Source organism: Musa acuminata, chromosome BXJ3-1, assembly GCF_036884655.1.
Source record: "Musa acuminata AAA Group cultivar baxijiao chromosome BXJ3-1, Cavendish_Baxijiao_AAA, whole genome shotgun sequence".
In the NCBI taxonomy this organism is placed as follows: Eukaryota; Viridiplantae; Streptophyta; class Magnoliopsida; order Zingiberales; family Musaceae; genus Musa; species Musa acuminata.
This window is the reverse complement of record NC_088349.1, coordinates 8,652,566-8,663,585: the sequence shown is the minus strand read 5'-3', so window position 1 is coordinate 8,663,585 and position 11,020 is coordinate 8,652,566. Positions and strand designations below refer to the sequence as shown.

The following is an 11,020-nucleotide window of genomic DNA, read 5'->3' as shown; positions in this document are numbered from 1 at the left end:
TATTACATCAATGTGAGCACGAGGTTGGACATCGACAACTGTTGGAATAAGTCCTACATATCATACGATGCAATAGATGTGTATGAGCGAATTTTTTTAATTAGGCTAAAGTCAAACCTATTGAGATATTATTATAAAGTTAAAAAAAAGTATAATTTTTTTAAAAAAAATCTAATTTTGATAAATTTTTCTAAAGCATTTATTCTTTTGTAAAAAGATGATTTTCTCTATTGTCGTCTCAATCCCGTTGTCTCGCCCTGTGACTCTAATCCTTGCTTGTTATATTTCATCGAATGACAATAAAAAAAGAGAAGAGGGGAGACGATCGACGAGTAGAAGTTAAGCAATATCAATATTTAAAAAAATATATTATATGATAATTTTTAAAAAAGGGGTGAGAATTTTTCAAAAATATGATATTTTTTTATGGGAATTTTCCCCAGTTAAAACTTAACGAGTAGGCAAGGTCTGGTGATATTATGACGTGGCAGATGACGTGGTGTTGAAGCTGGGATGTGCATGATTAGGAGGAGATAGAGGCAAACGCCAACCCATTGTTTAGTTGATCCGAAACAGTTGCTAATTAAGATATGGTCTTCCAAATCAGTCTGAGCTGGCATCCTACACCGACTCGATGCCTCGAGGCCCCACGGAAACCGCTTTTCCTGGAATGACCAAAATGCCCTCTACTGCTTTTTGTACTCCCCTGAGCGGTCAAGCGAAACCATCGCAGCGAGAGTCCGACACCCAGAACTCCCTCCCGCTTTGCAGGACGGCGATGGCGTGTGGACAGGCCAGCCTGGAGCCCACTTCTCGCGTACGCATGCGTATGACTTCCCGGTCGCGTCCTCTTTTCAGGAAAAATAAAGAATCGATAACCCTTTTGGAACCCGTTTCTCCGCTTACCTATAGGTGGGCCCCAATTCTGGGTCCCTCATGTTTCGTTTTTACCAGCTGTGGCTCCAATAGAAGGACCGGTACAGGAGTCGGGTTACGCACGGAAGCGGCAAAGTTTTATTCATGTGATGTGCACTTCGGTCCTCCTCGGTCTCCACCTCGATAATTTTTTTATTTTTAACTGAATAAATAACGCATTCTTTGCCACTATTATTATTATTATTATTCGGTACCCCACTCTCTCTCTCTCTCTCTCTCTCACTCTCTCAACGGGTGAAAACAACGTAGTCAAGTCCCACGCTCCGCAACCAAGACTTGTCGGCATCTCGCTCGCCCTCCGCCTCCGGATTCCCTTTTATCTTGGTTTCGGCCTTGGATGCTTCCGGCCCCGCGAATCCTTACTTTGCTCCCAGATCGCTAGGGTTTTCCTGCGGTTCCATCGAATCTTGGGCCCCGTTCCCACCCCGGAGCGGTGCGAACGACGGATCTGCGGAACGGTGAAGGATCGAGCCGTCAAGCCACGCCGTCCGATCTTTCTTCCCGATTCGAGGTACCGGCTTTGAGCTTTAGGGTTCTGCTGCTGCGATTGCCTGCCTGGAGGAGTTCTACGGTGTCCGGATCTCAAATTCCCCTTTATTCCGTGTGGCCTTGTCCTGGGGATCGAGTAACGAGGTGCTTTTGCGGGGGGGTTCGACTGTTTTTGGAGCCCACGAGGTCGAGGATCTAGGAAAGGCGTGGTTTTAACGAGCAGATGATAGGTTCCACACGATCTTTTTGGTGAAAATGAGGCTTGAGGAAACCCCGTGATCGAACTTAGGGTTTCCTCCTGGATGGAGGGCTCGGGGTTACTGGAATCTCGTGCCCTTGTATTTAAAATTTTGGTGAACGCAGGTTTGCGTTGCGTTTAACTAATTCTCAAGCATTATCTCTAGCTTAAATTCTAGGGTTGGCTTGTGGTTGTATTGAATGGTTTAAGAACCAAGTTAGTGTTATACGCTGGAGCAGGACAGAACCAGCAGAGCAGGAACCTTTGGTTTTGAAGCAGCTGGTGTGGTTGCTTCTGTTTTTTGCTCTGAGAAATTGGTTATCCTGTTATTATTCTTGAGATCCAAGTGACCTTCCGGAGAGGAACGTTGAGAAATTAATAGGATTGTTAATGTTCTCGGAGGCTTCCTTCTTCTGTAACACCCTGACTTGTAGCTCAGAGGTGTGTGGGGAAGGGGATGATTGAACAATTCATCAACTTTGTGATACGGCCTCCTAGGTATGTTAATATTTCTATCCAGTTTTTGGTCTTTTTATTTTTGTTACTTATAAAGCTTTTATGATTCCAAGACTCGTTGTCCATGCCCATTGTGCTAATGCAGCTAGCATCGCTCAGATCAGATATTTTGATTTCTACATACATTAGTTATTCTTTTAAAAATTTACATATGAATTTTGAGGGGGCATTACATAATCTTTCTGTCAGTAGACGACTACCTCTCCTGGAAAATGAAATTTTACTCCTCTTTTGCTATTTGGAAATTTACGTATGCAATTTTGAAAAACATTTCTTTTTTAATTATACCTTTGGTCTCAAAAAATTGAAGTACCACATTAGTAGTTGCACTATTTTCTTGTAAAATCTGGAAATTTTTTACCATATTTTGTTGTGGCTCCAAAATTTGATCTTAACTAGCAGTCATATTTTCAATGAGAGCACATATCATCTTGTTCCTGATAATTGATATGTGATATGTTGAAAAGTTCGATTGTGGATTGGTGCTCTACCATTATACCACCATAATTTATACTGTCATTCCAATAGTTGATTATTAAAACCTCTTGAAGCAGAATCCTTTTTTAGGCTTTTTTTTTGCTTATTTTTATAGCTTGAATTATTCTAAAATCATGTCATCAAAATGATAAATTATTGATATTTTGCTCTTTGGGAAAGCACATGCACCTTTTTTAGCTTTAGATTCATTCCTTATTGGTTCTTATTTGTTAAATACTTTTGATCTCAAAATTTTAATTGGAACTTAAAATAATTTCTCTACTTTCTTGGAGAACTGAAGATGCTCTTGTACCACTTGTTTTTCTGGTTGTGATTCCAAGTATTTATCTTAAGAAGCAGTCACACTTTGAGTGAATGCCATCATGTTTCTGCTAATTGATATATAACCTGTTCAAAACTTTGTTCATGGACTGTGGTTCTACCAAAATTACCTTGCACTACTATGTCAGTGACAGATCATTTACACTTTTGCTTATGCAAAAGTAGTCCATACAAGCTTAGTAGGATAATAAGGAGATATATTATGTCTTATATACCAGCTATTTTGCATCTAAGCAAATTCTCTCGACTTTATTAACAGGATTATCTTTTCTTACTTATATGATCAGACTACTATATCTTGTCATACTTACATGAAATCTCAAATCTTTGTTACTTTGGTAGACCACAATAACAGCATGTCTTACTTATCATCTATATTTGAGTCAGCTACATCAATCCTTTCCTGTTATTAAATTTCATTCAGGACATTATCACTAGTTATTCAAGGGGCTTCCAGGGACATCAAATTTGTTGGTTTTTATATGCAAGATTTTATAAGCATGGTTTTGGGTTGACAGTTTGTAGTTTGTACAGTTTTGAATATCTCCTGCGTACATCAGTTTTAACGTGCTTATTCTCCATTCAGCATACATTTGCTTATTTTGAAAGTTTAAAAAACAAATTTGCTTAGCTACCTCATAATCTCTTAGATCATTTCATACCTTAAACAATGTGCTTTACACTATTGCATCTTCCGTCCGTTTAATGCTTTTTAAGTCACTTGTACTAACTTGTTGGACATACCTGAAAGTCTTACTGTAAAACAATTTTCTAGTTCTAAAATTGTGTTACCCATTATAAATAGTTGTGAGATTAATTCCCCTAACTTTTACAATCACCTCTTGGTTTTACCTCTTGGGCACATAATATTATAAATGCCCTAATTTCCCTTATCAAGCAGTCCTTAACTTACTCCAAAAGCTATTATATATAAGCTTTGCTCAGCATACTGTTTTTAGCTAGTTTTCTTGCTTTTTATATCTGCCACATACATATTATTGTCATCTCCTCTAACAAAGTTTCAAATGCTGGTTGGTAGCCTGCACCAACCAGTATTTATCGGTGTGAAAACGAACCAGTTTTGGATCATATAATCTGGTACCAGTCAATGTTTTTCTTATTGTTTTCTTTATTGGGACTAAACAGTACAGGTTGATGTGCCATTGAGTACACTGGTACCATATTTTGGTCCTCGAGATAACAGAAACTGGTATCGGAGTGAGATTTATAACCTTGTCCTTAACATGTTCTCTTTTAGAATACATGGTTTGAAACTCTATTACATGATCCCCAATTCTCCTTGGATGTGACAGAACTACCTTTAGACTCTTCTGGGGCCTCCCTTTACCACTCTTTAATATGACTAATTTTCATATTAGTGTCATTTTTTTCCATGTCTTACTGCAGATATAGTTTGATAATGTTCTCGTTCAATGCCCTATATTATATCTTTAGCATTTACTTTGTAGGATTTTGAGCAGCATTTATTTATTATGGTCTTTCAACTTTTTTTTTTTTGCATTTTCTGGTACAATGCTAAATAGGGCGGAGTATAATCCAGATCAATACCTATGGGAATCAGAATTCACTCTTGCAGGCAGAAAATACAAACGCCTAGACTTGGAGGCAAGTACGGAGATCAATTATCGAGGTTTTTTCTGTCTTTTCTGCATCTTATGACGAGACTTCTGTGGAGATCTAATTTTTACTATTTGCTAACGTCTTTGTAACCTGGCAGCTTACAAATGGACGCGGTCACACCTTGCAGTGCAGTCACTATGTTCCCTCTTTTGTACCAGAAAGTACTGCTCTTCCTTGTGTCATATACTGCCATGGGAATAGGTATGACTTTATCCTTCTATGCTTGTCTCCTGTAAGTTCTTAGATTATCTGAGTTGTTACAATATGTTCATGCCTTTTGTTGTAATATTGAAGACATTTGTTATGCTTTTTTCTTAGAAGTTTGGTTTTAGCTAGAAAGCAACCACCAACATTGGGGTTCCAATCTGATCTTGATCATAATATGCGCTAACACAATGTTAATGAGGTCATGAAAATTTTCAAGATCTTTTTTATGACTAGTAAAATTTTCTGTGAGCATAAGTGTGAAGCCATTTTCTGGGGAGGTCTCACTTCAGGGGATGAAGCAGAGCTAGCCTCAAGCAAGTTATTCAAAACAATAATGGTCATGCTTGTCAGTTAGTTATAGCCATTTGATTCAATTCTTTTTGTAATTGTTTTGGCCCACTGGAACCTTAATTATGTTCATCTTTTTCATGAAAATTGCAGTGGATGTAGAGCTGATGCAAATGAAGCCGCTGTAATCCTTCTTCCTTCAAATATTACTGTCTTCACTCTTGACTTTTCAGGCTCAGGTCTATCCGGGGGTGACTATGTCAGCCTTGGTTGGCATGAGGTAACTTAGTATAGTTTCTGCTGACTGCAGTGTTTGCTAACTGTATAATATAATAACTCGACTTTGTAATGGGCTTAGATGTCTGAAAGTCTTCTATTTCTTTCACTGGCTACCATCAATTAATTTTCCAATTTTGTAACAATTGAATTTCATCGATGCACCTGCCAGAAAGATGATCTTAAAACTGCGGTTTCTTTTCTTCGGAGCAACAAACAAGTTTCTTGTATTGGACTTTGGGGGCGATCTATGGGTGCTGTTACAAGGTATGTCTTTACTGTAGATTTATCATCTGCAATCAATGCATGTTGTAGGTGCACATTCTGATGCGTGCTTGTACAGGCATGCATGGGTGCATCTGTCTCCCTATATGGATCTCTGTGTATAATCTGGTTATGGCAGTTGTGTTTGTGATAGCCATATTGCCTTTCAGCTATTGTAGGATATATGGCTGCAATAGGTTGTGATAAATTATCTCCATTTATACTGGAAACTCTGAAAAGAGGTTATACACATCCAATAGTTTTTGTTGCCCTTCAAATTTTACCTTTTAAGTTTCCAAATAAGGAACACCTTTCTGTCTGATTGCTTTTTCTATTATGGCATTTGAACTTATGTGTAGGAATATTTGTGGTGATGTAAATTTCAAGCATGTGCTTTACTTGTTGCGGAAACTACAACTTCTCATAAAGCTATTACAGATGCCACTAGTTTGTCTTGTCTGATTATCATAAACATCATCCTATTTATTTTGGACATCTAGTTGATTATCTAGATAAGATCAGTTTTTCCAAAGTGAATTTTAAAAGGCCTTCACTTAATCTTGATTCATTGGTTTTGTTAACAACAGCCTTCTTTATGGAGCAGAAGACCCCTCTATCGCTGGCATGGTGTTAGATAGTGCCTTTTCCAACTTATATGATCTTATGATGGAGCTTGTAGATGTTTATAAAATCCGGCTTCCTAAGTTTACGGTATGACCCTTCTCGAACAATGAATTGTTTATTTGAAATTATTCTAATAAAAATTGCTGCGAAGGTATAGAACCTTAAACACCATCACAATAAGAACTAGCAAATGCTGATCATGATGAACAAAAAAGGCATCAGAAATTAAACAAAGTTATCCAGAACCAATTGGGAAAAGGAAAATCAAGCTCTGTAAAAGACTAGTTACATTAATTGATAAATTTGAACTACTTATGGAAAGGAACTGGAATTGAAGCATCTGCAAACAATCAATCTGGATTACTGCTAAAATGTGAGGACTTCTGGGTAATGACACCAAAATTCCATCCTTGCTGCTGGACCATCTGTCTGTAACACAGACAATTTGATTATAATGGTAACAGCTTAATTAACAAATATTAACAAATATGTCATCCATATAAGTTAGTTGAAAATGAAATTATATTCATTTTGCACATTTGGAAAATGGTGCTTATCTATGATTCTTTAGGGAGATGTATAAATAACTAAAGATGACCTGTAAGTTCACTGGTACAGTGAAGTGGGCGCTGTGAGGCAATTCAGATTAAAGCTTCTAGGTAAAGTAGAGAAAGGCTAATCACAAAAGAATACATGGCTTTTGAAATATATAGTAACATTGCTGTCACTAGAGCTGCTCTGTGGTAGGAGTGTCCATGTAGCTGTTCCAAATAGCTACTGTTGTTAGTAACTTGGAATTGTTGTTGTTGTTATTGTTGCTGCTGCTGCTGTTTATGAAGTCTTTTGGTGCCTGCTTTAACTTACTATATCGAATGATTTGACACAGATCAGAATGGCTGTTCAGTACATGCGACGAATTATTCAGAAGAGGGCTAAATTTGATATCATGGATCTAAATGCTGTACAGGTGTTGAACTTACTTGTGTTACATTTCTTCCTTTAACCGTCCATCAGTTCTTGTGATTTCTCGAATTATTGTCAATTGAATAGAACTGATCCGATTTAGTAAAGCGTACATAGGATTTGAACATTTTTTAGAGTCAAATTCTTTTCAGGTTCTTTTATTAGAGTTCTAAGAAATGGGACTTACTAAAGATCTTCTTAGAGTTTAATGTTAAGCAATATCATGTTAAATGTTTATGCAGTTGAATGCCTTAGAAAACTTCACTAAGTGCTCCTTGGACTTCCATGATACACTGCTATTGTCTAAATTTATGCTTTGTTCATGCAAGTAAAAGCTTTGTTGGCACCTTGAAACTTCAAATTTAGACTTCATACATTTGTCTGCAGTTTGCACCGAAGACCTTTATTCCAGCATTGTTTGGACATGCTTCTGATGACATATTTATTCAGCCCCATCACTCGGATCTGATATACGAGGCATATGCGGTAAGTGATCATCTTCTATGTACCTTGAAATTGGGTTGAGAGCATCTCACTCAATTTCTCGATCTGATAGAACTGCAGTTTTTGGATGCAAGCATTCCATTCTGACTATTATTACATCCAAATTTTGGGTTACTTTGCAGGGTGACAAGAATATTATCAAATTTGAGGGTGATCACAACTCACCCAGACCGCAGTTCTATTATGATTCTGTTTCTATTTTCTTCTATAATGTCTTACAACCCCCGCAAATTCCTTCAAGTTGCACAAGTAACTTTCAGAGGTACTATGATCTAGGAGAACTAAAGGCTGGTGCAGGCACAGATGAGGTGATTTCCTGCATCTTTTTATTTTAAACTAACTACTGAAGGAAAAAGAGGAAAATTTTAGTGAAGGAGATAATATTGGTAAAATGGGAAAAGAAAACAATGGCATGCAGTCATTCTGCAAGAGGACTGCTCAGAAAAATAACATTCAACTTTTATATAACTTCATTACTTTGATCCTGTAATACAAATCATTTATCAATATTTTGATGTTGAAGTGTCTGGGTTCAGAGTCTGCTGTACGAAATCATCACTAGCCTCCGTGCGGTTAATACCGATGCAGCATGTTCCTCATCAGCTCCTGGGAATTCAAATGGTGCAGGTTGGATTAACAGTAGTACTCACAAGCATTGCTTTGTAGTTAACTTATGTCTTTATATTAGTTGTTTGGCTGAATCATAGGTTCAACTGCAAAATCAGTCAGTGAACTGTTATCAGAAAGCGTAGCTCATATATCCATCGATAATGACTTGGTATGCCTGTTGCACCAAATTATTTTTCCTTCTGCGAAAAGAAAAGAGAGGTTGAGGCCTGTAGGGGCTTAAGTTCTTAGTTTTACTTTATGTAGGATTTCCTTGTTGATGAAGACAATATGATTACCAACATAGGAGGTAACAGTGTCAATGAATCTAATTTACAGGTAATTCATTTTGTTAGTTACAGCTGTTGATTGTTTTATCTAATTAATGGAATTTTGTTTCACATGTGATACCTATTTAGTTTCTTTGGTTTTGTTCCTGTACCACTGGTTGATATCGACTTTTGTTGGGATTGAAAGGTTTTGTCTATTTTGCAGCTTATTTGAAAGCTTGAACTTTGTTTTTTGAAGATCAAAAGTTCTTGGAAGAACGACAGGACACAGAGTCTGAATTATTATTGTATCTGTTCTTTGATGCTCATCTGTTGTTAAATTATCTGCTGTATTGCTCTGCGACTCTCTACAATTAGCAACAGAACTTACCTGTGGCTAGTAGCTGTTAGAGAGTTGTGCTTCTATTATGGCAGTACTGTTGTTCATTCTCGTTTATTAATTCCTATTGAACTATTAGTTGGTCCAGTAATAAGAGAATATCTAGTATACAGTCGATTTTGGGATCCTTCTATACAGGATATGCTACCCTTACCCTTTTAACCTTTGTGTGACACAAACTAAACCACTTATTTTGATATACTCAGGATTTCGTTGTTGATAAAGATAATATGGCTACCAACATGGGAGGTAACAGTGCCGAAGAACCCAATATGCAGGTAATATATTTTTCTTTTTACATCTGGTGATTGTTTTATCTGACTTCTGGAATTTTGTTTTGAATGTTACACCTGTTTAGTTCCTTTAGTTCTGTTTCTGGACCACTAGTTGATTATTGACTTTTGTTAGGATTGAATGGTTTCATCTGAAGGCTTGAGCTTTGTATTTTAAAGATCAAAAGTTCTTGGAAGAATGACAGGACCTTCTGAGTCTGAATTGCTGCATCTGTTTCCTGATGCTCATCTATTGCTAAATCATCAGTTGTATTCCTGTATTACTCATTAGGGCTAACCGTTAGAGAGTTGTGCTTCTGTTTCTAAGATACTGTTGTTCACTCGTGTCATGCATTCTATTATTTGCACCTTATTGAACTGTCAGTTGGTCCACTAATTCAAGGACATCTAGTATACAGTTGACTGTGGGATATGCTTCTATACAGGATTGCTTTTCCGACCCTTTTAACCTTTGCTTGACACAAGGCGGACATTTCGTTTTTCACATATGTACCACATCCTATTTTTGTTGCAAAGTATATTCTTAAGCGCTTTTACTCTGGTTCCAGCTCCATTCTTTCTCTGTATTTGCTCCTTTTGGTGGTTTGGATAAAAAGAATATCTCCTGGATATTTTTTGAACATCTTTTGGATATTCTTTCTACATGTATATGTACAATTTCTAGCTCCGAGGAGCATCCTGGATTTTTTTTTTTTTTACCTACAATTTTTGAATAGTTATGCCCATGTGAGATTTTTGTTGCTCTGTAAAGTAATGGATTGCATAGTAAATTTTCCTGTTATAATTGTTGATGACATTTTACAGGAGAAAAGAACTGGACGAGATGAGGAATGCTGCTCCTATTCGAGTTCCAATAGAGAGAGCTGGGGCAGGTGCTCGTCTTTGGGAGGTAATAGTGATGGGTCATCCTCTGCAGAGTGCACAGCAAGTACCACCAGCAAACACCAGGTCCTTTTCTCTTTCCCATGGCCAGTGTTCTTTGATTTGTCCCACAGCAATCTGTCATCTGTCAACTGTGATAAGAAGTTTTACCTTAAAACTTTTCATATTCTCTGCTTTGAATCTGATGTCTAATTGCAATTTCGTGTTCTAGTGTGGCCTAAGTTATAAAACACTTGCTTGTCCAACTAGATCCATTCTACCTGTATGAGCATCTATTCTTTTGTTTCAGATGACACTGAGAGCCCTAGCCACACCGCTGAGACGGATACAACGGAAATCTTCTGCTAAGCCGAAGAATAAGAAAAAGGGCACGGCGGTATCCAAGAAACCAAAGCGTGAGAAGCTGGAGAAGGGTGAAACACTAAGTCAGCGGTTGCGTCTTTGCATCCTGGGGCGAGCCAACCACAGACGACATCAATCAACCTGACCTATTTCACCACTTGTACCATAGGGAACATGTTTGTGTTTGTGGCAGTAGCCTTCTGATTTAGAAGTCCTTTGATTATTATCTCAGTGTAACCAAAAGTTTGTTCCTTGTCATGATCCATTGGATCCATGAAGTTTCTAAGTTTGTTTGCTCTACTGAAAACCTCAATCTGAAATCTTCGTTTCCTTGTTGATGCAATCCCGTGGCTTATTCAACAGTTTCTGTTGTTGGGCCTACTTTTAACTTGGAACTATTTGGGTTGAAGTGTTCTTGTTATTGGCTGCAGGTGGCTTTTTTCTTCTGGAAATATATATTTAC

General features: G+C 37.6%; 1 protein-coding gene across 2 annotated transcripts; it reads left to right on the top strand.

Moving 5' to 3' along the window:
- The first annotated feature begins 1,145 nt into the window (after nucleotides 1-1,145).
- Nucleotides 1,146-10,900, top strand: LOC135628949 (uncharacterized). 2 transcript variants are annotated; one of them, XM_065135975.1, is made up of 15 exons: nucleotides 1,146-2,161; nucleotides 4,543-4,617; nucleotides 4,730-4,840; nucleotides 5,288-5,414; nucleotides 5,583-5,677; nucleotides 6,262-6,385; nucleotides 7,185-7,265; nucleotides 7,649-7,747; nucleotides 7,888-8,073; nucleotides 8,302-8,392; nucleotides 8,473-8,543; nucleotides 8,639-8,710; nucleotides 9,247-9,318; nucleotides 10,138-10,281; nucleotides 10,505-10,900. In XM_065135975.1, exons 1-15 carry the CDS (start codon nucleotides 2,121-2,123, stop codon nucleotides 10,700-10,702), a joined length of 1,587 nt encoding a protein of 528 aa, XP_064992047.1. In that variant the 5' UTR covers nucleotides 1,146-2,120; the 3' UTR covers nucleotides 10,703-10,900. The 2 variants fall into 2 exon arrangements, with proteins under 2 accessions (XP_064992047.1, XP_064992048.1); XM_065135976.1 differs by lacking the exons at nucleotides 1,146-2,161; nucleotides 4,543-4,617; nucleotides 4,730-4,840 and adding an exon at nucleotides 4,851-5,192.
- The last annotated feature ends 120 nt before the right edge of the window (nucleotides 10,901-11,020 follow it).